This window comes from Salvelinus alpinus, chromosome 20, assembly GCF_045679555.1.
Source record: "Salvelinus alpinus chromosome 20, SLU_Salpinus.1, whole genome shotgun sequence".
Classification (NCBI taxonomy): domain Eukaryota; kingdom Metazoa; phylum Chordata; class Actinopteri; order Salmoniformes; family Salmonidae; genus Salvelinus; species Salvelinus alpinus.
This window is the reverse complement of record NC_092105.1, coordinates 40979726-41007598: the sequence shown is the minus strand read 5'-3', so window position 1 is coordinate 41007598 and position 27873 is coordinate 40979726. Positions and strand designations below refer to the sequence as shown.

Sequence of the window (27873 nt, the reverse complement as noted above, 5' to 3'; positions counted from 1 at the left end):
CTACTTCCATCCAATCAATTTTCAGCCTCCTGGCAGAGGCAACCAGGTTTTTTGCTAAAATGTCCTGGTACTGGATAAAGTTCATGATACCATTGACTTTAACAAGGACCCCAGGACCAGTAGAAGCAAAATAGACCCGTAACATCGAAGATCCACCACTATATTTTACAGAGGTTATTTTCTGCTCATGCATTCTCCCTTCGAAGCCAAACCCACCACTGGTGTGGTGGCCAACAAGCTATGTTTTCAGATCAAGATAATAACCGAAGCACACATCAGAATCCACAAAGAAATGGTTAAAGTGATTCTTCTGTAGTTTTGTACACTTTTTAGCCAGTAGTTCTGAAAGTAGTGCTCATGAGACAAAAGTGGTCCCGGAAAATTGCGTACTACATCACATATGTGCAGATACAGTATGTGCACCACGTCATTGCTCTCTCTCTCGCTCTGCTGTGTGTGCTTCTTGCTAGTTGTCACTCAAATGGCGAGTGGCTGAAGCTCATTGGCTTAAATCCGAATTGCTAGGGGGCTGGCCCAAAATTGAGGGAAAATGGCACAGCACTTTTCCCAAAGTTCTAGAAAACAGTCGCTTTAAAACTAGGGATTTCGTGGATCATTTAGGTAAGACAGTAATTATGCTCATAGATTATGCATGTATGAACTACACATTGACACATCCAGCCCAAAGTGGGAGGTTTAAAAAATACCAAAGTTAAGGAGCATGTCTTCAGTTGACCCCAATATCAACATTTTGCAACGGTCTCCGGACTTGAAACCCATTGAAAACCTGTGGTTTGAATTGAAAAGGGCAGTCTATAAGCGCAGACGAAGGATATCAAGGATCTGGAAGGATTCTGTATGGAGGAATGGTCTGTGTTCTCCAACTCATAATTTTTTTTTAGAAAAAGGCTCAGTGCTGTTATCCTCGCAAGGTGAGGTATTGAAAACAGAGGTGTCAATCATTTTCAAATGTTTATTACAGATAGTGCGCTGTCAATCCAAGACGCCTTGTAATTTATTGTTCCCTATCTAATAGCATCTCACCTCATTCTGATGCACCCCACCGTGGTATCTATCTGCCTTTCGTCTGCCTGCCCTGCAGTGCTCAATGAGCTCAGGAGTAACGCCAACGACAGTGAGGCTCTCTCACTTCTAGAGCCAGAATCAATACAGTTCTATTGCAGCAGCGCTGTACTTTACTGTACAGATGTTGTGAGGAGTCTAGTAAAATAGCACTATGTGACAACCAGTCTGGGAGAGAGGGCAAGGCTGGATACGGACAGTGACATTTTTCTCTGACGTGCCTGCTTTAGGCACTTAGTGATGGGCATGCTGATTCCTGACATGAGGGTCAGTTGTAGACCACCAGATGGTGTTATCGCTGAAACCTTGGAATGACTAATTCCCTGCTCAGACATTATCTGCAGTGTGCAGGATCATCACTCACTTCACATAAACCAGAGAATGGAAAGAGGTGACATTCAGGTCACAGTAATAGCACTTGGTTATTACTCTACAGTTAGAATTTGTGACGGTATAGTCATTTCAGTTGATGTGTCTGACGGCAGGGCTATTTAATTAACACTGGCAACATTCTGCGTGATTCTCCAATGATTAAACCGTTGTATTAAAAGCACAGCAGGGAAACGGTAGATTACATTTCTCATTGTAATTTTGGAATGTCAGGAGAACATTAGCATTCAATAGGAAAAAATAACTATTTGTAGACAAACATTAAACAAACAAATGGGTTTTTTATTAGCTGGAATATGATTATGTGTCACAGCTATAACATGACCATTACATAGAAGAAATGCTGCTCAATGCACATTTCCTTGCATTTATAATTTGTTCTGCATCTAACTGTAAGCCTACTGTACAACAATAAGAATAAAAAGCCAATAATACAATTTACTGTTGAGTTAAATCGTGTACGGACTGAAACACTCTATTTGATGACTCAAAGGAGGACTTACGATACATTAAAGAATTCATTACAAAAGGAAAAGTAATAAAGTGCTTCTCTCAGGCAATGGAGATTGTGCCAGAAATACTTCAGACAACGATATTTGATGGCTTTTATGACTTAACTCTGTCTAAACTCGTAACCCGCTCAGTAGAAGAGAACATGTTGTGCTTTCACCGAGTGTCTGTTTATATAAATATAGCTTGAAGACATGTTTCACTAGTCTCTCTTGAAAGGTACAGGATGTGTACTGTAGGCCTATTTGTCATCCCTGTGTACTGTAGATCTTTGCACGAAGCAGTCCTGGACCTTTCTTGTCTCCCTTGCAAATGTCTTTTTTTTTGTCACATAGAAAATAGTGATGTGCATTCTTTCCGGTGTCTTTCCGGTGAGCCGCATCTTTTGGCTCTGTTCACGTAAAAGAGACGTATCATTTGGCTCCCAAATGGCTCTACATTCAAAATGCTTGAAAATCGACCTACTGTAGGACCATGTAAAACGTGCAAATCTCTAATGTTAAGCTCAAAAAGTAGGCTAGCATTAGGTCAGATGGTGATATGCTCCTTCAAATACATTTTTTAGCTGGCCTTCAAAATATATACAGTGCATTCGGAAAATATTCAGAGACCTTGACTTTTTCCACATGTTGTTACGGTACAGCCTTATTCTAAAATGTATTAAATCGTTTTTTCACCTCATCAAACTACACACGATACCCCATAATGACAAAGCAAAAACTGTTTTTTAGAAATGTTTGCGAATTCATTAAAAATAAAAAACTGAAATATTACATTTACGTAAGTATTCAGACCCTTTATTCAGTCATTTGTTGAAGCACCTTTGGCAGCGATTACAGCCTAAAGTCTTAGGTAGGACGCTACAAGCTTGGCACACCTGTATTTGGGGAGTTTCTCCCATTCTTCTTTGCAGATCCTCTCAAGCTCTGTCAGGTTAGATGGAGAGCGTTACTGCACAGCTATTTTCAGGTCAATAAATTTGCAAAGAAATCTAAAAATCGGTTTTCTCTTTGTCATTATGGGGTATTGTGTGTAGATTGATGAGGAACAAAAATTATTTAATACATTTCAGAAGGCTGTAACGTAACAAACTGTGGAAAAAGTCCTCAACTGGCAGCTTCATTAAATAGTGTCCGCAAAACACCAATCTCAATGTCAACAGTGAAGAGACGACTCCGGGATGCTGGCCTTCTAGGCAGAGTTCCTCTGTTCTCTGTTCTTTTTATCTTAATCTTTTCCTTGAGATATGGCTTTTTCTTTGCAACTCTGCCTAGAAGGCCAGCATCCCGGAGTCGCCTGTTTTGTGGGTACTATTTAATGAAGCTGCCAGTTGAGGACTTGTGAGGTGTCTGTTTCGTCAAACTAGACACTCTAATGTACTTGTCCTCTTGCTCAGTTGTGCACCGGGCCTCCCACTCCTCTTGCTATTCTGGTTAGAGACAGTTTGTGCTGTTCTGTGAAGGGAGTAGTACACAGCGTTGTTCGAGATCTTCAGTTTCTTGGCAATTTCTCGCATGGAATAGCCTTAATTTCTCAGAACAAGAATAGACTGACGAGTTTCAGAAGAAAGTGCTTTGTTTCTGGCTATTTTGAGCCTGTAATCGAACCTCCAAATGCTGATGCTCCAGATTCTCAACTAGTCTAAAGAAGGCCAGTTTTATTGCTTCTTTAATCAGAACAACAGTTTTCAGCTGTGCTAACATAATTGAAAAGGGTTTTCTAATGATCAATTAGCCTTTTAAAATGATAAACTTGGATTAGCTAACACAACGTACCGTTGGAACACAGGAGTGATGGTTGCTGATAATAGTCCTCTGTACGCCTCTGTAGGCCTTTTCCAGATACAATAGTCAATTACAATATTAACAATGTCTACACTGTATTTCTGATCAATTTGATGTTATTCTAATGGACAAAAAAATTGCTTTTCTTACGAAAACAAGGACATTTCTAAGTGACCCTACACTTTTGAACAGTAGTGCAAAAATGAGCGTGGACCAGAATGATGTGCTCTCCCCACTATTTATTGTTCCTGCAGTGACGATTCACCGGCTTCAGATAATTATTTTTATAACATTTTGCAGATAATCTTTGTTTGAAGCTCAAAAAGCAGTAGCAGTGTGCAAACCAAGGAGCCAAATGAACGTCTCTTTCACCGATGCTCAACAAAAAGAGCCGTTCAAGAAGAGAAAATGTCCCTTTATGAAAGATCTAGATGCATTTTGATACTGTACATTGTGTTCTCTGCAGTAGTGGGTGACAAATATATGAATTTCAACATTTTCCTTTATGGGAAACATTGTCTGTTGATTAAGTAAAGGGCAATGAATGAGCTCACGCTGCAGTTTCTCTTGAGACCAGTTTAGATTGTTTGCTGAGTTTTCATATGTAAGATATTATGCATAGTGTGCTTGTCTGTTCTTACCGGTAGGCTAATATAAACATACTGTACGCTTACATAATCCCAGACTGTTTTGTTACCTACAGTATGTATAGGGTTCTGACCTACTGTATTCTAAAGCTGTCTGTAGAGAAACAGTAACTCATAGTAGCATGTATCTGGGGCCAGTATGAAAGACAGCATGGAGCAGAGGTAGTGAAAGATACTGTCTCTGAAACAGTTAGCTCATTATTCCTTTCCTGGCACTCTTGACATCTGTTCAGTGATATGCAAAGGCTGTAAAGCCTTGTTCACACTGAATGCTCAAATCAGTTTTGTTTTTCAAATCGGTTTTGGATTATTGACTGTCCAAACAGTAAGTTACATGTGACCAAATCGGATTTGTGTGTGTTCTGACAGCAGTCATTTGCTGACATGGCTATGCTAGTTGTCATAGTAATGACGGGTATGTGCGCAGTGGTGAAGGCTGATTGGTGGTGGTGCTCATGCTTCCTAACACTCAGAAGTTGTGTAGCAAGCTAACGTAACAACAATGCCTGCCATGGATGTTTCCCAGTTGATTTGAATGTTCAAAATCATAGTGTAAGAACGCTTTTAAAGCCTCAAAGGAAAAAATGATCTTTTTGGCTAGTCACACCAGTCAACTAGCAAGCTAGCCACAGCAGTCAACTAGCTAGCCAGGTAACGTTAGCTGTTTAGCTCTCTAGCACGTTCACTAATGTGTTTGTAAACAATTAACAAGCTAGTTATCTACCACATGATCTTGTCAAACTGTCAACAGAGTAGCTAGTGAGCAACAAGATATGCCAAATAACAGTCTAAAAACCACTTGAGGGCAAATAAATCCGATTTGACCGTTCAGACATGTCATATGGCCAGGAATCAGATTTGTATCTGTGGCTTGAAATATCCAATTCCATGTGCTTTTTGGCTGTTCAGGATATGCAAAGAAATAGGATTTGAGTCACTTCAAACCAATGAGAACAAGACTTTAGTGTCTGATGGAAGTCAATTCTTATCTCCAGTGAGGGGCTGGGGATGGGAATGGGTCCACCTGACAGGCTCTGCTGGTGGAGAGGCTGCTGCTGCCTCCTCTCCACCACTCTGCATGACTTACCCCTCTGTTATGGATCAGAGAGCTAACTCCAAGCAGAATACAAAGAGCCGCTATGAAAATAAGATGAGGCTTAATAAATTCCCTGAAAGTTGGCTGATTGTTTTCACATTGATAGTTTCTTTCACTCACTGAGATTGAACGGAGAACTAACTTCGGCACCTCCCTACCCTTTAAGAGTAATGTGACTTGTTGTTTGGACGTTTACTCAAGCCACAAGAAGAGTCCTGTATCAAATGAATTGAGGCTGTCTCCATGATCAAGAATCATTGGAGAGTGTTGTGTTCGAAAGATCTTAGGTTTCCGTGTAGAGTGGCGGCGGTGGGAATGCGTCAGACGGGGTTCTTTAGGGCAGGTGACATATAGAGAGGCGGGTGTGGGTTACACATGGGGTAGACGGGCCCTGCGGTGATGCATGGCTGCCACGTCTGGCCTCCACACATCCCCGGCCTTCAGGGCATAGCAGAGTCAGCCTTGCGCCGCTGCTCTCCAGCTGGGCTAAAGAGGACGAATGAGAGGAGTGAGAGGAGCGAGAGCTCTCCGAACCTCAGGTGTCTCTTGCAATGCCTGCCTTTAGCATTACATCACCGCTGACCCCATTCCAAACCCCTGGATGACGCATCACATGGGTCCGTTTTCTCTCTAACTGTAACTGTTATCATTCAAATAAGCAGCACTTTCCTGGGATCCAGCAGCTCACGCTGTGAGGGGTAATTTAAGACTGTAGAACGGTAGAGATACCTAAAGCATGAGATATATGACTGAATGTGTATGTTTTTGGCGTGTATAAATAGGTCATGATGACAGCTGTAGTTGAAGAGTGGACAGTGAGCTATGATGGAATCTGTGATGATGAAACTGTAGTGGTCTGATTTATTAGTAGAGTAGGCTGTAAACGAGGGTGGCCTAGGAAGCACAAAACATGTAGATTTCCCGGACTCAACATGGAAGGCACCAAGGCCTCACCCTCTAAAAAAAGCACCTCTGGCCCATCTTACGGGGGGGGGGGGGGGTCTAAAATAAAATCAGCTGTTACTGTCTGCTCGTTGGACAGAGGTAATCACGTACTGCTGGAGCTGGACTCCAACGCCAAAAGGGATTTGACTTGTGGTGAGGAGACGCCCTGCGGGCCATGGGTTTCAGTGGCCTTCCTGTGGGATTCTATCGACTGAGTTGTATTTTTCTATTCTTCACAGACCTGGTAGGTGGAAAAGCGTATTGGAGCAACTTTGTCTGTGTTGGTTGGGTGGTCTTTGACTTCTACATAGCTAATGTTGTTGTTCATAAGCCATTCAAAAATGATTCATTGATGCATGCATAAATGGCTCCGTTTGATACTTTTGTACATCACAGGCTTTCTGAGTCATGTAGTATTCATTGATTTCGGTCAATATGATGTTAGGAAGCAAAACAGTTGAATTCATATTCGCAGTGGAGAAATAAAAATGTGCTTTAGTTCTCCTGTCCCATGTTTTCATTATGTGTCCCTATTCGATTATGTTATTTAATGCATGGACATAACTAGTAGTTAGAAGGACAGCTGAGGGGCAAGATTTTGTTCTTGTGCTGTTTGAAAGCCTTATTATTTTCCTCACAGAGCAGACATTGTCTTGGAGGTCCATTCTTGCGAAGTAACAGGCAAATCAGAACTTCCCAAGGGCCAGTAGTACTGTAATTAAATATTTTGGATTCGGACAGTAAGCTAACCTTGAGTAATGTGAACTGCATTTTTATCTGGAAAATACTGGATTCGCCTCTGTAGCCTTATTGCCTAGTAGACAGACTGTCATTCCTTGTCTCATAATCGCAGAAGTGCTGATGTCATAGACCACAGCTTAGTTCAATATAGCTTTTGAACTCTGCATACCAAAAGCAAGGCTCCTGTCTGTCTGAAAACAGTTCCTCAGAAGGTTATTACTGCCATAGACTACTGAGAGTTTTGAATGGCAAATACAATTAAACTCACTTGATGTATGGATGTAAGAACATTAAGGTATGACCTCAGACACACACATTTTTTATTTACATATTACTGTAAGCCCAAAACAGGACAGTGTCAGGATTCTGGAAATGGGTCTTCCAAGCTTTAAAAAATCTTGTCCTCCCAGTTTGTCTCCAGCTCTTACTGAGAAATACGACTCTGCAGGACTCCAAAGTTTAAAATAGGGTGGATTTATTTTTGCAGGTAGTTGGCGCCTAGATTACTTCACTTTCCTGTTATGTGAGCTCTCAACTGAACATAATATGTCACAAGATATTCAAAGATTGTTGACACATTTCTGGGCCTTAAAGTTTCCCGAAATCCTTAATTAACATTATAGCTGCATGGCCTCCAGTTGCCAAAGGCAATGGTAGAGATTGAACTTTCTCCTATATCTGATATAAGAAAACATTTCCTATGTTGAAGCTACCTGGATTTATGGTTTTGGACTAGGTGAAATGTATCTTATTTTGGGAGGTGGCTATGCTTGTCCCTCTCCCATCCCTCTTGACAGGCTGATAGGTTTACACTAGCATGCTGATCATGCCTCTAGGCTAAAATAGATGGTCAGATACAGCTTTGCCCCAACACTGTCTTGTCCACACAATCCTATGATACTGTACTTATCAACAGCATCAATCCCCAGCAGGACTATGTATGCCTATCATTAGGTTTTCATTGTCCTCCTGGGTGATCAAACGTATATAGTCTCAAATACATTTATAGAATGTTTAGAGCACAAATAGGCTAGTCACTGTTATACTTATCTATTTGTGGCTTCAAAGGCAGTAGGCATATCCTTCAGATAAAAAAAATATTCTTCACAGCATTTAAAGCTATGAAATACAGTTTGATTTGAAGTGATTCGATCTGTAATTTCCTGTCATAATTCATATTATGTAAGTGAAATATCATCTCCAGTCTCTTTTTTGCTGACGGTATTCGTCATATTTCATTCAGTTTGAGAAAACAACCATTTGTGCCTGTTCAGAGACCCAACTTTGTGTAATGCACGTTGAATCTGTTTTTAATTTGATTAATGCTGATTAGGCTTCATACCGCCTGCCAATTAAAAAAACAGAAATTCTCATGAATTAGGACTTTCCGCTTAATGAGTGTCCCTTACGTGATTCCAAAGTGATGCTTTTGCGGTGCTGTATGTTCCAAAAAACCCAAATTATCTTTAGTGCCTCTGTAGTGCAACGTGAAACTGTGCATCCATGCTTCCCTAAAACCAGACCACCAGAGCTGAAGTATGCCCCCATCACATGTCATGAGGTGTCTATGCTGGCTCAGCACCAAGGCTAGCGTGCACTCTGTGTGGGTTATAAACAGTTTGGGGTGTCAGGGAAACATCATCATAACCGTGTTTAACAGCACACCGACAAACATAAATCTTTATTCTCCCACTGTTTAATTGACCATCCACTGGGAAGGCTGTAATTGATTTGAATGATGCTCCTGTGTTGGAGAGGGACTATCTCATTCACTAGAGCACCTGCGCACCCGCATGGGAAACACTGTGAATTCCCTTTCTGCTGGATGTGTATGGTCGCTGTATAAGAAACGGTTACAACACAGAATGACTTCACCCACTATCCATCTCACAATGTTGATTACAGAACAAAAAATGATAGTCTACTGTCAATGTTAGATGTAAAGTTTGAAAGCCTTACAAAGCTCAGTTGCCAGTCATTCATGTGGATGTTTGTGTACCCTTCTTTTAAAATAATGCCAAATGGCCGAATGGCACATAAAGCGAACATACTGTCCATCCCTGTGCTTTAAGATTGGACTGTAAACTCGTTGTAAGGTCTTCAGCTGTATTAAAACAATTGTCGCCAGTTTGGACTCATTTATTGTCGAAAGCATGCCATGTGATTGCACTGTTCCCGTTATAAATGTACTGTGTAGCTACAAAATAGATCTCCTTCTCTTAAATCTGTGTCCCCTATTTGAACTGGTGAGGGAGGTATTGATATTGTAGCTCGGCGAGCCACCTGATCTTGCGCGCTTTGCGAAGCGAATATTCATGTAAATTCGCGAGATCAGGCGGCTTGTGGGGCCATTGATATTCTGCAACTCCACGTAATGCACCTCTTTCATAAGCAAGCTTATTATCGCCCCCCATGGCAACTCAACGCTGGTCACAGACAACACATTGCACTAAATGCTCTACTAGTGAAATAGTCAAACCATATTATTGTGTGTAGCATAGACTGTTGGGTAAATGTTATAATTAATTACTGTTGTTCCCTTAGCTGCTGGCAGCGCAGGTGTAACTACCAGGTTAGGACTTCCTGAGGAAGCTGTGAACTCAGAGGAACAGGATTCACTCTGAAGACTCAGATCCCATTGACAGGAACCACTGACACAACCTACTGACACCAGGATCCACTGACACCAGGATATATTGACCACCAGTACCCACTGACACCAGGATCCACTGACACCAGTAGCCACTGACACCAGATCTCACTGATCGTACCCATGGCCATGTACCAGCAGGCAGCTGACTCCAAGCAGCAGGACAACATCTTCTCCAGCGGGGTAGGCAGACACACACAATACATTATAAAGATATGGTCATACATTTATGGATGTACTCTTCAATGACCAGTTTTAGGTCGTACTACCTGACTTACTGACAAACCTAACCATAGAAGCTTCTAACAATGTAGGTGATAAGATTTTTTTTAAATATAGTTTTTTATGTTCAGTGATTTGTCCAGCGTGTCCATTGTAATGAGCCAACTACATCATTTTTAGATTCATTGTATGTTTCGTCATGCCAACCCTGTTAACCCTGCCACGTTTTGTGTGACTGTAAAGGCCTTGGGACGTTAGATTTTGCAGTCTAGAAGTAATTTATTCCACATTTTGAACGAGGTTGCATAATTCTGATATTCACAGTAGATAATTCCGACCATGTTCTAAAGTAGTCGCAGTCATGCAAAGAAAAAGTCAAAGTGTTGTGATTGTTGTGATAGCCACTGATGGCTTTGTGGTGCTATGTTAGTGGAAAGTGATGACAGCTGACCAGTGGGAGAGTTCAGTGGCCCTGCAGACCCACGGAAACATGACTCCTCTCATGGGGCTCAGAGTGGAAACAAGGGCAGACAGGCAACACAATGGGCAATCTGTGCCCCCTGCAGGATCCCATTAGTCATGTTTTAGACCTCAAAGCTGTCAACTCCACTCTGCAGGGTGGGCAAAACAACTATCTGCCTGGACAACATGCTGTGATGCACCACCCAAAAAGCAACCAACTAGAAAGATTGCTCTGCCATTGTGTAAACATAATGCCACATGCTGTCAGGAGGCCTACATTGAAATGGGCATGTGTGCAGGCATGTGTGTGTGTGTGCATCTGTGTGTGTAAACACTCTGCAGTCTCAGTAATGGCTGCTCCAGTATTTTCTATGAATTTGCAGAAGTCTGCAATGAAACCCAAGCTCAATAGGCCTATTAGGCATACGTCTGATCCCAGGCCATGTAGAAATGCAGGCAGCTAATGATGTTCCACTGCTTCATTAGGTCATGGAGGAGTCTGAGGTCTGCTCTGTGCCTGGGGGGCTCGCCAGCATCAGGGCACAATTCGAGACCCAGGAAACTGCAACATCGCACAACGTCACCCAGTTCCTCTTCCACCACAGAGCTGTGCAGGTACTGTAATTAATGCAGGCTAATCTCAGGCATGCGGTGCATGGGGGAACGTGCAGTTGTAGTATGACCTACGCTGGTTAAATTCCAGCCTACAATCTAGCTATCCATCCATCCGCACCACTGTGTCCCTGCCCGCATTACGTCCCCTGCCAAGTGTAAGTCACTCACTCAGGGAGCGACCACAAATCTGGGTGAATAGTAAATTATTGAAAAGGCTGGGGAGCTGCCTGCTGCTACATTATTCTTCTCCAAAGGCTTAAAGTACAGATGTTAGTTTTCATTTGATGCACTGCTAGACAGTGCTGGCCAACTTGGCAATGGAGAAGAATACAGATCCCTGTGTCTGTCAAAACCCCTGGATTTCACACTCACATTGCTACTGCTTTAATTGCCACTATGTGTATAGCTTGGAATCCTCAGCTGAAGTGACACAAAGGGGCATGAAACAAATGAAGTATTCTTTGTCCCTGTATGCATGGTGACAGCTACTCTGTTTGATTAAGGTGAGTCTACTGTGTTTGATTAAGGTGAACCATCCATGGAATCGTCCCTTCTCGTCTGTCATCCTCTCTTTGTCTGTGATTAGTGTAATTTAACTGCAGTAAGCCATCTAATTATCAAGCTTCTATCCCATATTGTTCTCAGTGATGCACACTCTATCTGCTACTGTTTGAGCATTAATTAAACTCACTGCTGCTGCTGCTGCTTGTGCTGGGCTGTCAATGAGTGGGAGCCATTCCCTGCTGTGTGTGTGTGTGTGTGTGTGTGTGTGGTGTGTGGTGTGTGGTGTGTGGTGTGTGGTGTGTGCGTGTGTGTGCCTTTATGTGACAGCCAATGTCTTCGATCTCACAGGAAGTGGAATTGAACTCTGAGTTGACAATGAGGAGCAGTTCCAGGGAAGTCATCCCAGCCTCTCAGCAGGCTATTTTCCACCAGGATGAACAGGTAGACCGTCTGGAGACCTCTGTTTCATCACACGACAGTGAAGCTGGGCTGACTACCCAGACGTTAATGCCTTATATGTGTTAACAATTGTAAAAACCTTTTCATTCGAGAGAAGCTCTTTACTGAAAACAGTCAGTACGCTGACAACAAGATACCTAGTAGAGAGTGGATTAACTCTAAAACAGCTTGATCATTCAGTTAATGGCCATTACATAACACAGATTCACTTTACATGTCCCCATGAGTTTTCTTAATAGGTGTAAATTGTCCTAATAGGTGTAAATTGTCCTAATAGACTGCCTTTCTGATACAGGTCACACATGAAGAAAACTTGGCCTCCAGTTATGAAGCAGGTAGGATGTTACTACAGTTTATGCTCATCATGTTTTACAGTATGCACATCATCAAGATAAATAACACTGTTCAAATTATTTTAAATGAAATCATATGAAGTTGATGGATGAATCATGCATTCAGAAAGTATTCAGACCCCTTCCGTTTGTCCACATTTTGTTACGTTACAGCCTTATTCTAAAATGGATTTAAAAAAGGGTTTCCTCATCAATCTACACACAATACCCCACAATGACAAAGTCAAAACAGGTTTTTATAAATTATTGCAAATGTATTAAAAACAAAAAACAGAAATACCTTATTTACATAAGTATTCAGTCCCTTTGCTATGAGATTCGAAATTGAGCTCAGGTGCATCCTGTTTCCATTGACCATCCTTGAGATGTTTCTACAACTTGATTGGAGTCCATCTGTGGTAAATTCAATTGATTGGACATGATTTGGAAAGGCACACACCTGTGCCTAAGGTCCTACAATTGACAGTGCATGTCAGAGCAAAAACCAAGCTATGAGGTTGAAGGAATTGTCCGTAGAGCTCCGAGACAGGATTGTGTCGAGGCACAGATTGGGGGAAGGGTACTAAAAACTGTCTGCAGCATTGAAGGTCCCCAAGAACACAGTGGCCTCCATCATTCTTACATGGAAGAAGTTTGTAACCACAAAGACTCTTTCTAGAGCTGGCCGTCCGGCCAAACTGAGCAATCGGGGGAGAAGGGCCTTGGTCAGGGAGGTGACCAAGAACCAAATGGTCACTCTGACAGAGCTACAGAATTAATCTGTGGAGATGGGAGAAACAACCAGAAGGACAACCATCTCTGCAGCACTCCACCAATCAGGCCTTTATGGTAGAGTGGCCAGACGGAAGGCACTCCTCATTAAAAGGCACATGACAGCCCACTTGGAGTTTGCCAAAAGGCACCTAAAGGATTCTCAGACCATGAGAAACAAGATTCCCTGGTCTGATGAAACCAAGATTAAACTCTTTGGCCTAAATGCCAAGAGTCACGTCTGGAGGAAACGTGACACCATCCCAACAGTAAAGCATGGTGGTGCCAGCATCATGCTGTGGGGATGTTTTTCAGTGGCAGGGACTGGGGGGCAAGTCAGGATCGAGGGAAAGATTAACGGAGCCAAGTACAGAGGAAAACCTGCTCCAGAGTTCTCAGGACCTCAGACTGGGGCAAAGGTTCACCTTCCAACAGGACAACGACCCTAAGCAAACAGCCAAGACAACGCACGAGTGGCTTCGGGACAAGTCTCTGGATGTCCTTGAGTGGCCCAACCAGAGCCCGGACTTGAACCCGATCTAACATCTCTGGAGAGACCTGAAAATAGCTGTGCAGCGACACTTCCCATCCAACCTGACAGAGATTCAGAGGATCTGCAAAGAAAAATGGGAAAACTCTACAAATACAAGTGTGCCAAGCTTGTAGTGTCACACCCAAGAAGACTCAAGGCTGTAATCGCTGCCATAGCTGCTTCAGCAACGTACTGAGTAAAAGGTCTGAATACTTATGTAAATGTGATATTTAATTATTTATTTATTTTAATACATGTGCAAAAATGTCTAAAACCTGTTTGTGCTTTGTCATTATGGGGTATTGTGTGTAGATTGATGAGGGGGAAAACTGTGTAATCCATTTTAGAATAAGGCTGTGACGTAACAAAATGTGGGAAAAGTCAAGAGGTCTGAATACACTGTATTTTGCTTTGTTCTCTTTACATTGTTAGAGGAGGAAGGTCCTAGACTTACAACCAAGGAATTGAGAGATCATTTTGAGAGAACCATTGAGGAAGCTGCCCCAAGCAAGCCAATGAAGGTAATTGGACATGCTTGTCTTAAACCCATTTTACTTAAATGGACAGAAACTGCATAATTTTGGCTTAGGTTACACACAAACCCTTTTTTATCACCATTGCTGAACAAGTTATTAACTTTATTTGAATTGTAATTTGTTGCAGTGTAGCTCATGTGTAAATACAGCTTGTTTAATAACACTATAAGACGTTTTTTCTTACCTTGTTTATAAAATGATCAAGATTCTTCTATTAAACCATGTCAGGCACCAATCCCTCAGTTAATAACAATGAGACTGGATATTGACAATTAGTGATAAACAAAGAGTTGCCATGCTATGCATGTAATGTTTGCATTCAATTTTGTTTCTAAAAACATGTCAGGGACCTCTAATGACACCAATCATTATTTTCTTCCCAAAAAGATTGGCCGAGCTGACATCAATAGGTCTCAGTGGGCCTCAAATGTATCACAAAAACAAGTCTCAACAAGTGAGATACACAATTTATCGTCAAGTAATATACAGAATTTCTCATCAAGTGAGATACATAATGTGTCATCAAGTGAGATATGGGAAGATTCTGCTACTGAAGCAATAGAGGACACATCTGCTGTTGACTACGAGAACACAGAATATTTCCCTCCGCCACCTCCAGAAGACTTAGAGTACCTCCCACCTCCACCCCCAGACTTACTACAGGTCCCATCAGAAAGTCCAGATATGCCAGTTGAGTGCTACTACTCACCTGAGCCTCCGGAATCAGCTTACCCCTCTAAATGTCCACTCAGTAGACAGGAATACTTCAGGCAGAGAAACCAGTATGAGTTGAAGCGCCTTTACAAGCATATCCATCCTGAGGTGCGTAAAAACCTAGAGATGTATAGTGATGCGGCTGAGTATGAGAACACCCGACAGGGGAGTCAGGAGGAGTTCACAGGGGAGACCAGGTATATATACGAGGATAACGGTAGCAGCCCCAACGACTGTATTAGCCCAGAAGAAGAATACCTGGAATGGGACGAGATCCTCAGAGGGGAGGTCCAATCAATGCGCTGGATGTTTGAGAACAAACCTCTGGATGCCATCAAAGACGACGCCTCAAATGAGGGTGACGCCCAAAACATGGAACAGGAGATGATTGTTGGGAGTGATGTAAGAAGCAAAGCGTGGATGTTTGAGACCAAGCCCATGGACGCATTGGGATCAGACAACATAGCTTCAACTAAATATAGAAACAGATTCAATACGTTGGACAAAGGAGATGTCCGTGCTGCAGCCTGGTTGTTTGAAAACCAGCCTATGGAGACCCTGAACAAAATGCATGGCGATGAAGAGCTAACCAAAGAGATAGTATTTACCCAGGAAGATGGCAGCTCTACCATACACATGCTTGAATCTCAGTACATGGACACTTTAGGTCATACTGAGACCATTGATGACAGTCACCTCCTGAGTCTGAGGTCAGCGCTTGAGGATATAAAGGGAGAAGTGAAGACGATCACAAGCACATTTGAGACTCAGTTTATATGCGTCCTCATGGGACAGTCAGGCCAGATGTTGGAGATAACATCTATACGCAAAGTGGAGACTGTGAAGGGGGAAACAAGAACATCAACCTGGCTTTTTGATACTCAAGCCCTGGACATGACTAATAGACTCCCTGCCCCAGTGAAACTTGTGTGTAGCCTGTCCATGGAAGACAACTATAAAGGAGATGTTTACAGGGGTAGATGGTTGTTTGAGACAAAGACCTTAGACTCCATTAACACAGATGAATGGGAAAGCTCAACACTGCAAAAGGAAGAGATAATCGGAGCTGATGTCCAAAAACATTGCTTAGCGTTTGAAACTCAGCCAATGGATTCTCTGAAAGATGATTCAAATGCTAGACCCCCGACTATCGAAGAAGTTATTGGCGGTAATGTTAGATCTGCAAGACACTTCTTTGAGACTAGTCCCAAGGCAGCTTTGAAGGATATCAATGAGGTAGGGAGGCTCAAAAAGGTAGTGGCAGCTGAAGAAGAGAAGGGTGATGTAAGGCACCAAAAATGGATGTTTGAGAATGAACGACTAGAGAACATAAGAGATGAGAAGAAGGAGATTATTCGTACTGTGAACTTTGAAAATCTGACTGAAGAGGAAGGTACAAGCTACAATGCAGATGTCCGTAAGAATTGCATGGTATTTGAGACTCAGCCAATGGACACTTTGAAAGACGATTCAAATGTTAGAGCCTTTTCAAAGACGGAAATTGTCAGAGGCAATGTCAGATCAGCTAAACATTACTTTGAAACTGCTCCAGCTGACAATTTAAAAGACCTTGCTGAGGTTGGGAAACTACAAAAAATGGTGAGACTTGATGAAGAGAAGGGGGATGTGAGACACCAGAAGTGGGTTTTCGAAAGTCAACCCCTGGAGCACATTCAAGAGGAAAAGAAGGAAGTCGTTCGAACCATTAACCTGGAGGAAATCGATAAAGTGGATGTCTCAAACTACAAGCAAATATTTGAAACCACAGACTTAACCAGATGGGATGAATCTCAAAAGATACTCGTGGAGGGTGTAACATGTGGCTCTGTGAAATCTAACAAACATCTGTTTGAGTCTACACCAATGTACGCCATGCAAGACAGCTCTGGACATTACCATGAAGTGAAAACAGTGCATCGGGAAGAGGTTGTCAAGGGAGACGTCACAAGCTGCAAATGGATGTTTGAAACACGCCCCATTGACCAGTTTGATGAAAGTATCACCAATTACCAAATTATTAAAGGAATATCCAAAGAAGTAGAGTCTGGTGATGTTAAAACTGCCAAGTGGCTGTTTGAAACACAGCCTCTTGATGCAATTAAATACTTCAGCAATATTGAAGATGAGGAAACTACAACTAAGGAAAGTGTTGAGATTGTAAAAGGTGATGTTAAAACTGGTAAGTGGTTATTCGAGACTAAACTAATGAATGTCCCATACGAGAAGGATGAGTTGAAGAGTGAAAATGAAAGTGAGGAGGTACACAAAGGAGATGTAAAAACCTGCACATGGTTGTTTGAGACAAAGGCACTTGACACTATCCGAGATGAAACCGAAACTGTTCTACAAACATGCACAGTAAATCAAGAAGATGTCCAGGGCAAAAATGTACGAATGGCTCGTTTTCTATTTGAGACAGAAAAACTTGAGAATATCACAGGGGAGGATGAAAGCTTTAAGAGGGTTACTGATATAGACATTCAGTCAGGAGATGTGAATAGAATAAAGTATATCTTTGAGAACCAGTCCTCTGATATCATGACCTCAACATCTGAGGAGGTTATGCAAATGCTCAAAACTACACAATCAGAGGACATCCAGAAGGGAAATGTGGTGAACTGCAAATGGCTCTTTGAGAACCAGTCGATAGATGCCATACATGATACCCAAGAAGAGGCTCTGGAGACCCGCACTGTGATGGATGTACAAGGAGGTAATGTGGACAAAGGCCGTTTCATTTTTGAGACCTACTCCTTGGACAAAATCCAGGAGGTGTCCTCAGAGACAGAGACCGATATCACAAAGTTGCAGAAAATCACCCGTGAAGAGGAAGAGAAAGGGGATGTAAGGAACTACACCATGATGTTTGAAACTCAGCCTCTTTATGCCATTCAAGACAAACAGGGTCATTATCATGAGGTCACCACTGTCACAAGCGAGGAGATATTGAAGGGTGATGTGATCGGGTCCCGGTGGTTGTTTGAAACCAAGCCTCTTGATTCTATCAGGGATACAGATGAAGTCTATATCATCAAATCTGTCACACAGGAGGATGTTCAGAAAGGAGATGTTACTTCAGCCAAGTGGAGATTTGAAACACAACCTCTTGATACGATTGCAGAGGACATAAAAATGTCAGTTAAAACCGTTGAAGATATTCAAGGAGGAGATGTTAGAATGAATAAACAGCGTTTTGAATCTGATGAGCTGTCACAGAAGTCTGTGCGAACCGTTAATGTGAGTGAAATCCAAAAAGGTGATGTCAGGACAGCAAAATGGATGTTTGAAACTCAAACAATGGATAAAATACGTAGCCAGAGCGAAGAGAATTTAATAGAAACCGTCATGAAAGAGGAGGTCCTAAAGGGAGATGTTAGACAATCAGTGTGGCTCTTTGAACAGAATCCCCTTGACCATATAAAGGAGGTAGATGAGGATAATACAGTAGTTGTTCAAGAGGAGATCCCCAAAGCCGATGTAAAGACAACAACATGGCTGTTTGAAACAACTCCGTTCCATGACTTTAATGAGAACAGTGTTGAGAAGTCAGAAATCCTGGGTAAAAGTATCAAAGGAACCCTTGAGGAACTTTATAGCCAGAAAATTGTTAATTCAAAAGGAATACTCATTGAAGCAGATGAAATTGGGGACGTTAGAATGGCAAAATACCAGCTAATGAATACGGATTCTCCAGAGATCCAAAGAGAGGAAATCATCAGCGGGGATCTGAACAACATTATGATGAATCTTTTGAACCGTCGGGAAACAATTGAAAGGGGAGTAGTGGTAGAGTCAGAGGAGAAGGGTAATATCAGTACAACAGTGCATCAATTGTTCAACCAAGAGAGGGGCATCAATGTGGAAAAGGAGGAAATATTAAGAGATGACATCCAGGAAGCTGTAAACAATCTTCTCAAGGAGGGAGGATCTGCTAAACGTGGTATACTCCTTCAAGAGGATGAGAAGGGAGATGTGCAAATGACTATTTATTCTCTTCTAAATAAACAAGAGGACATTAGTGTTGAAAAAGAGGATATAATCAAAGGCAATATAAGGAATGCTCTCCAAAGACTATCCAACCCAGAAAACCAAGAGCAGATGAGGATAAAGGTGGATGAGACAGAAAAGGGAAACGTAAACTTTTACTCCACATGCATTGAATCTGGGGCGCTTGACTATCTCAAACAACTCCAGGTAGAGCCAGATGAGACACCACCCGAAAAGATAGAGAAAGAGAAGATTATTAGAGGAGATATAAAGGGGACAAAACTCATTCTTGACAGTAATCGAGCACAAATTGAGCGTACAGTAGTTGAAGAGGACATAGTGTGTGGAGATGTTCGCAAATCAGTCAAGGTTTTCATGAGCGAACCCACACTCTCACTGGATGGCCTACAAAAAGAGGAAATTGTGAGGGGTGATTTGAAAGCAGTTATGAACTCACTGTCTCAGTCTGTAAATCAGACAGTGGTTGTAGAGAAAGAGGAGGTGGTGAGAGGTAACATACACGAAACCAGAAGACACCTTGAGTGTGCCCATAGACTGCCCAAAGAGGTGGAAAAGACAGAGATTGTCCACGGCAACATCAAAGAGGCACTGAAGTCCCTAGAGAAATCTGCAACCTCCAAAGTTGAAGTTGCCATCGAAGATTTAGTTCCTGGAGACATCAAAGGTACCTTAAAATCCCTGGAGCAGGCAAAGCAAACAGTCAGGGCGATCGAGAAGGAAGAGATTGTAAAGGGTAACATTCATACAGCAAAGCAGTGTTTACGAGATGCTTCTAATGACAGAAGGACATGTCAACAGGAAATAGATGTTCAGGGAAATGTGAGAGGCACTATTGAGCTCTTATTGGAACCACCAGCTTCTCCAAGAATGACACGGAGACCCAGCTTCGAGGGTGATGTGAAAATGTCCATTAAGTCACTCTACGAGACACATGAGGTGCATGAGACAGGGGAGGAACAAACTCAACCAGAGAAAGAGGAGGTGATAAAGGGTGATGTTAAAGGCACAATCAAATCCTTGCTGGAATCAGCTCAGCGTGCAGCTCCTAAAATCAGAGTGGGAGCTAGAAGGGTCAAAGTCCCTGTGAGATCTCCATTGCGCTCACAGCATGGAAGCCCTCTATCACGTTCACAGCAAGGTAGCCCTGAATGTTCTGTTGCAACCAAAACTGAGAGTGAGACACTTAAAAATAAGTCTCAAAGCACTGAAGCACAGAGAAACATACAAAAAATAAAGACAGCTAATTCGGCCAAAACTGAGAGCTCAACACAAGAGAATCAATCCCTCTCAACTCAAACCGCAACCAATGCATCTGAATCACAGACTACTCAACAATCAAAGACAGTAATGCAACACACGACCATCACTCAAAACCATGGCATTAAGACTTTGGAGACTAAGTTCCGTAACCTCAATTCAAGTCGAAAGGGTATGATCAGACTAGATAAAACCAAAGTGAAAACAAATGTTCATACCCCAACACGGACATTGTCTGAGTCTGAACTTTCTCTCCCTCCCCCACCTCCACCATGTGACGATCAATCATCCCTAACCCCAGCATCCTCTATCAATAGGCTAGACTTGGACCTTCCTCCTCCCCCAACTCCTCCTCCCCCACCACCTGTTGACTCTGAGCCTGATCATTTCCCTCCGCCGCCACAGGATTTCCTTCCACCCCCTCCCTCACAGCATGAACTGGACTCTATGCCATACCAGACACCTAATCCATCACCAGCAAAAGCCACAAAAATGACGGTCAAAAGGGTGAAAGGTCCTGCATTGCATCAAGTCTCGAAGCTTGAGCCAACCAGTCAGATTCAGAAAATTCAACAGGCAACCTCTGAGAAACATACAACCACAGCCAACAAATCTGTGTTGGAAATCAGCAAAACTCAAAATGAATTAACTGTTTTGTCTGAAATCCCAAAACCCCCAGAATCACCACGACCATTAAAGAAAGTTTACGTCGCCCCTATAAGATTTACTCCTCCACCTTCTCCTCCTCCCTTCATGAGATCCGCTAAATTCAAAACTCCATTAATACAGGCAGAGGAAAAGTACAGAAAACAGAAAGTGGATAGTACACCACCTGCTACACCGAGTCCCATTTTCATGCATGAGTCAGTCACTGCTGCCCTTGAAATGCTTTCCTCTGAGGAGGCAGGTATGAAGCAATCAAAAAAGAGCATGGCATTTGGTTTCACTCAAGAGGTGGCTGAAAAGACTGTGACTAATGTTAAGTCAGACACACTATCATCTGATTTATCCAAGCAGGCGCAAATCTCAGATACTCCTTCAAGCATGACATTGATCTCTGCTGTATATGGGAAAAATCGCCCTGAATCTGCTGTTATTTCTGCAACTAAACAGCATATTGTCTCTGATCAGACATCCAAAGTCGTTTCAGTTCAGCACCAGACCACATCTATTTCCTCCACAAAGCAACAGACAGTTACTGCAACTAAACAACAGGTAACTTCAGCATCCGCCAAGCACTCACACTCTGCTGTAAGTAGCTCTCAAGCCCAGATCTCATCCAGTGATGCTAAAAAGGTTGAAAATACAAAAGCAGATGTTCAAAATGTCAAAGTTTACTCTCAGGATACAAAAACACACATCCAGAAGGATGTAAAAAATAAAGGTTCCCGTAAATCTGAGGAGAAAAAGAACAAGGATAATTCTGCATCCCAAGTTCCCGAGAAGGTTTCTGACCAGCCTACCGAAACAGTAAAGGGAACCCAAGAAACAAATGTCAAAGCAGCGAAATCACCCTCAGAAGACAAAAATAAAAATTCTGTATCACAAGCACCTGAGAAGGTTGCTAATCAACCTATCAAAGTAGAAAAGTTAACCCCAGAAACTAACGTCAAATCAGGCAAAAAGAAGAAGGCCAAAGGGACAGAAAAGCAAGTAGAAGTAAAAGAAACAAAACAGCCAGATGAAACTAAGACGGGAAACATTTCACAGGTGAAGGATGTGAAGGTGGAAGTAAAGGAAGTCACAAAGTTGAAGGTTTCTAGTGAGCAAACACATGCCCAGACTGACGTCAAGGTCAAGGAGGACAGTCAGAAAGCTCCTGCTATTAAAGACAACCAACCAGCAACTCCAACTTCTGCAAGAAAGAAGAAGAAGAGGAAGTCAAAAGCTAAAGATGCAGCTGCCACCACAGAATCAACTAAATCTCTTTCTGAAAGTTCCACTCAAAGTCAGGAGATACAAACAGCCCATCAAGAGGAGCAGATCCAGGTACATAAGGAAGTTATTATCCCTGAAAGCAAAGTTGAAAGAAAAGTTAATCAAAGTGTCCAGCAACAGGGAACAGTTAAAGTAGAAAAGCGGGTCGAGCCATCTCAAAAGAAGAAAGAGTTGACAGGAAGCCAACAGATTCAAGAGAAACCAAAGGAAGAGTACAGAAATGTTCCAGTCAAAGTGGAAAGTGGAAAAATTACAAACATGTCAGCACAAAAGGAACCTGCGAAGCCCTCAACAGAGAGCACTGAGGATTCTCAAAGACGAGAACATGTCCAGAAGTTAATCTCACATATAACAGAGTTAGAGGGAGCTTCAGGAAAAATAGATTCGAAATCTGTGAAGACACTGCTCAATACTATTCCAGAGTGGCTCATTGGTCCCGAGGAAAATCTTTATTTGGAGGGAACTGCAGTTGAGCATAATATACAAAAGCTTACAGAAATGGTTTCATATGTGAAAAAACGAGCAAAGGCAAAGTTGATGTGTTTAGAGGGGATCCACACTAATCTGGAGAAGCGTGAGTGTGAACCTACTTCTGAAAAGATCATTGTTGGTGGTGCAACTCAAAGAATACATCAAATAAGTATTGGCTCTTTGAAAGTTGAAAGTCAAAAGAAAGTTGTGGAAAGCAAAGCAACATCACATGAAAGCAAAATGCAAGAGTTGAGTGTAAAATCTATGCGCTCACCCTCACCCTTACTAAGGATGCGCTCACCCTCACCCTTACTAAGGATGCGCTCACCCTCACCAACCTTTATTACCATTGAATCTACCCGGAGAACTGACTCTCCTCAGAGAATAACCCCATCACCTATCCTAACGCACAGACCAGCCACTCCCCCAACACCTCCCCCCCGCAAATCGGAAACTCCTACAACACGCATCAATAGGGCCACACCCTCACCAACCTTCTCTAGGGCAGAGAACTTGGCGCGGCTAAAAGATACTACAGCCAAGCTTTCCCGTGGGGTGACACCGCCTCCAGTTTCACTTCCTATGCAAGTCACAGAAAAGAAATCTGAGATTGTGGAATCCCCTGCATCATTCCATCGGCAGATCAAAATTGAGGCACAAGCTGAGGGAACTTCAGAGGTGTCAGACACAACAATTGTCACTCAAGAGGCTCAAAAGGCTGGTGTAAAGGTCACAGATAAAGAGTCATTCCATCAAACGGATAAAGAAGTCATGGAAGCTTCTGAAATGTCAGACTTGTCAATGGTGACTATGTCAGTGAGAAACAAGAGGGAGTTTTTTGAAGATGCTCAAAAAGCTGAGGTAAATAAGACCAATGTGCGAAAAGATCCCATCGACAGCCCAGAGCACTTGGGCCCAGACAGGGAGGAGCTCAAAACAACAAAGCAAGAGAGTAAGGATGACACACAAAGCACATCTGAGAAGGTCACAGAGAACAAAGCTGAAATAGTGGGATCTGCAAAGTCAACTGATAAAGAATTGACGGAAGCTTCAAAAATCTCAAACTCATTAGCAGCAACTACATCAGTGAGAGACAAGAGAGAGTTTTTTGAAGAGGCTCATAAAGCTAAAGTAAATAAGATGTATGTTCGAAGGGATCCCATTGATATCCCAGAGCGATTGGGTCCAGACATGGAGGAGCTCAAACCAGAAAACCAAGAGAACGAGAAGGAGGACCTTCCAAAGGTGGACTTGTCAGGATTAGTCAACAAATTTGAAACACCGGAAGATAAAGTTTACGTCAGAAAGCCAATGAGAGAAAGACGTGGAAATGAGATGGAATATACAGAGACTGACGTAGAAAATACAATTACTCAAGAAGAAGAGATGCCAACTTTTGACATCAAGGCTATTAAAAATGTTTTTGAAATGGTTGAGCAAAGTCCCTCCTTCAAAGGGGAGAAAAATAAACAGGAGGAGCTGGAGTCAAACCTGAGTGAAAACACAAGAGATAGTTCAAAGCAGGATAACACCCAGGAGACACAGAGGGGCTTCGGGCAGATCTCGCCCCTGCCTTCCCAGAAAGAAGTGCAAATCCTGTCAGCAGACCCAACAGGCTTCTCTGAAAAGTCAGTCACAGAGCATTTCTCAAGCTTAGATGAATTCGGCAACAAGACAATTGGATCACTGAGCAGCACAACTGTTTCCCAGCACTCAGAGAGCATAATAACCCACCATGCCCCCTTCTCATATGCTGACATGGTAAAAAAAAAAAAGGGGTCTGAGGTGACGACGTCTGAATCCCCGGAAGAGGCTTCCACTGAAGAGTTGCTGAGGAATTTCCACAAAACATGGACTGAGAGTGAGAGTGTTTTCAAGAGTCTCGGCTACAGTGTTTCGGAGGAGAAAACATCACATGTTGTGTCACATCAAACAAAGACCGTTGTTACTGGTAAAAACAGTTGTACTGCCTGCATGATGGGACTTGAAACTAACAGTATATAATGGCATGTAAAAATGCCCTCTCCGATATTCAATGAGACCTAACATTTTTACATGTGCCTGATTTTAAAATGGAGAGAGATTATTGTGAATGGACAAAGAACTAATGCTTCAATGAATGAGTCATGGCAAAAGAGCAAGAGCTAAGCATGATATGATGATGACATGAGGGACATTATGGAATAGAATCTCACACATCCTATTTAAATGCAAGCATTCATGTTTGACCATAAAAATCAACACAAAGTACAAGTTTGGGTCAATACTGTTTGCCATCAGTAAAGAATGTTTGAGATTTCTGAAAATTATTTTTTGATTTCACCTTTAATGTGATTGCACTTGTTTGATGATGTATATACACAACCTAGTCTCAGAGCATTTTGTATTATTCTGTATGTAAATCCGAGGACACAATATGTATTAATTTGTGGATGTCCATCACCAATTTCATATGATATATTATGAATTACATTTTGTATTATATGTTACGAATGTGCAAAATGTATAATATGTTACACATTTTAAAAAAGGTACTATATGTTACGAATTTGCAAAACTAGCTAGCTGGCTAACGATAGCAAGCCTAAGGGTTAGGGGTTATGGTTAGGTTTAGGAGTTAGATTGAAGGGTTAAGATTAGGGTTAGGGGAAGGGTTAAGGTTAGGGTTAGCTAAGCTAAGTAGTTGCAAAGAAGCTAAAAAGTAGTAAGTAGTAAGTAGTAGTTGAAAAATAGCTAATTAGTTAAAATGCTAAAGTTGTTCGTGATGAGATTTGAACTTGATGCTAGACTTAGCCATCCACCCGACCAACCGCCCTACTTTCATTTTTTGCCTTTAGTAACCATCGCTCTTAACATATCGTAACATATCATTCTTATTTGAGTGTTCCGGATTTACGTTGACTATGTTACATCTAGTCTATGAGACCAGGCTGGTATACATATACAGAGTATATACACTGAGTGTACAAAACATTAGGAATAATGAGTTGCATCCCCCCTTTTGCCCTCAGAACAGCCTAAATTTGTCAGGGCATGGACTCTTACAATTCCTCGAAATTGTTCCACAGGGATGCTAGCCCATGTTGACTCCAATGCTTCCCATAGTTGTGTCAAGTTGGCTGGATGTCTTGTGTGATGGACCATTCTTGATACACATGGGAAACTGTTGAGCATGAAAAACCCAGTAGCGTTGCAGTTCTTGACACACACAAACCGGTGCGCCTGGCACCTACAACCATACCCAGTTCAAAGGCACTTAAATATTTTGTCTTGCCCATTCAACCTCTGAATGGCACACATACACAATCCATGTCTCAATTGTCTCAAATCTCAAAAATCCTTCTTTAACCTGTCTCCTCCCCTTCATCTACCCTGATTGACGTGGATTTAACATCAATAAGTGAACATAGCTTTCACCTGGATTCACCTGGTCAGTCTAGTCATGGAAAGAGCAGGTGTTCCTTATGTTTTGTACACTCAGCGTACACTACGCATGATCATGACAATTATGCCTTGATAACGTTCCTTAATATTCTTGAGTCATTGTGTATGTTGTATACAAATTCTAGAATGACAACTTTTCTCTGGCAGACTCGAATTCCCAAGTTGGAGCTTTGCACTGTGTGTCAGAGGAGGGTCTATCCGATGGAGGCTCTAATAACGGACAGAAAAAAATTCCATAAATCCTGTTTCTGCTGCGAGCACTGCCAAAATAAATTAAGGTAAAGCACATATCACCCAACCAAGGTGAATTCAAAGTAAGTGGATTTTGGCTGTGAACTGGTAAGCAATGCTTGAATGGTTTTGCTCCTACCGTTTGTGTCTGCACATAGGACACCAATTCTATTGTGCTATGTTTGCAAATTAAGCAATAAAAAGTTTGACATGATTGTGGAATTAGCTTCACTGTTTGAATAAAAATGTGTTCTGTCTCCTCCAGCCTTGGCAACTATGTCTCTCTCCATGGACATCTGTGCATTGTTTGTAGTGTGGTAAACACACACTACAAACAACTCTTCAAGTCCAAAAGGGAACTACGATAATGGATATGGACAGACACTTACCACTGAAAAGAATGTCAATGAAAGTGGCAGACTCATCACCTCAGAGCAACTCGATTGGAGGAATTCACAGAGCAGCATAGGCTCAACTGAAAAGGACACCTTTGAAAAATAATTTATGAAATCAAATGACGAGAACAAACAAAATAGTAATAAGATACCTGTTGTGTGGCCTCCACAAGCCCACTCCCCACAGAAAGCCTTTAAAGTAGATGAGGACTAACTAAGCCACCATGGCCTCCGCAGGACAATTCCCCGAAGTCACCCAAACAACAACATAGGAAAGCCATTTCCAGGAGCTCTCTTTGAAAGAGAGCATTTCCACCACGGCAGGTAGAAAAAGGCATCATGTATGCCAGAGAAAACTGAAGAAACTTCAAGCAGTCGATGGTAAGACCTATGAGGGCAGAGAGACAGTTGGAATTGGGAAAAGTCTGAGACTGAAGGACAAAAGTACAAGTGCAATAGACACGAAAGGAGATGTGAATGGTAGAAATTGTGTAAATATTTATATTGTGTGAGAGTGGAAGAAGATGGTTCAGAAAGTGCTTAGGGTTAGAGGCAAAGACGACTAGAATGACAGAGAGAAACATGGAATGTTATGCTTAGAAATGGCGCAGGAGGCCTACCTCATTGGTCTTTCAAGTTTGATAATTGAAGACATTAGCTCTGTATTTCACATGGAATTGACCCACATTAGTCACGTTTAATTGATCTATAAAATATATTTTTGATATGTTCAACGGGGCTCACACAAAATATTTTCCTAATATCTTCGGGGTAAAATATTTTGATTTGTTAAATTTAACTTGTTCAGTCCTCTATCAATTAGTTTAAGTCCATGGATAATTTTGTCTTGGCTTTTTCTTTCAACATATCAACATTTTTAAATTGACCTTTTTCTAGCACCTGGTGTGCAGCCTAGTAAAACTTATCTTGGAAATACTTTCTTTATAACATATATATATACAATATATATCCTCTTAATTGGTATTAATCATGTTTGTTTTGGACATTTCTATCATATTTTTTTATTTTTAGATTAGACTACCTTGCTTTGTACAAGAGAATTGTACAAGAGACTGGTTACTCAACAATTCGTTCAAATGTATTGCTGATCCAGGGGCAATAAAATCATTGAATTA

General features: G+C 41.9%; 1 protein-coding gene across 2 annotated transcripts; it reads left to right on the top strand.

The window, feature by feature from the left end:
• The first annotated feature begins 6543 nt into the window (after positions 1-6543).
• On the top strand, positions 6544-27873 carry LOC139546891 (xin actin-binding repeat-containing protein 2-like). Of its 2 annotated transcripts, XM_071355811.1 has the most exons (9): positions 6544-6699; positions 9741-10029; positions 11017-11145; positions 11998-12090; positions 12404-12443; positions 14176-14264; positions 14667-24618; positions 26259-26389; positions 26608-27873. In XM_071355811.1, exons 2-8 carry the CDS (start codon positions 9970-9972, stop codon positions 26348-26350), a joined length of 10455 nt encoding a protein of 3484 aa, XP_071211912.1. In that variant the 5' UTR covers positions 6544-6699; positions 9741-9969; the 3' UTR covers positions 26351-26389; positions 26608-27873. The 2 variants fall into 2 exon arrangements, with proteins under 2 accessions (XP_071211912.1, XP_071211913.1); XM_071355812.1 differs by lacking the exon at positions 11998-12090.

What these genes read in the sequence shown, in the direction of transcription:
- LOC139546891 (XM_071355811.1), top strand. Translation starts at nt 9,970, where the DNA reads ATGGCCATGTACCAGCAGGCAGCTGACTCCAAGCAGCAGGACAACATC. An exon ending in TTTTCCACCAGGATGAACAG is followed by an intron (nt 12,091 to 12,403) that starts GTAGACCGTCTG and finishes TTTCTGATACAG; the next exon opens with GTCACACATGAAGAAAACTT. An exon ending in CCCCAAGCAAGCCAATGAAG is followed by an intron (nt 14,265 to 14,666) that starts GTAATTGGACAT and finishes CTTCCCAAAAAG; the next exon opens with ATTGGCCGAGCTGACATCAA.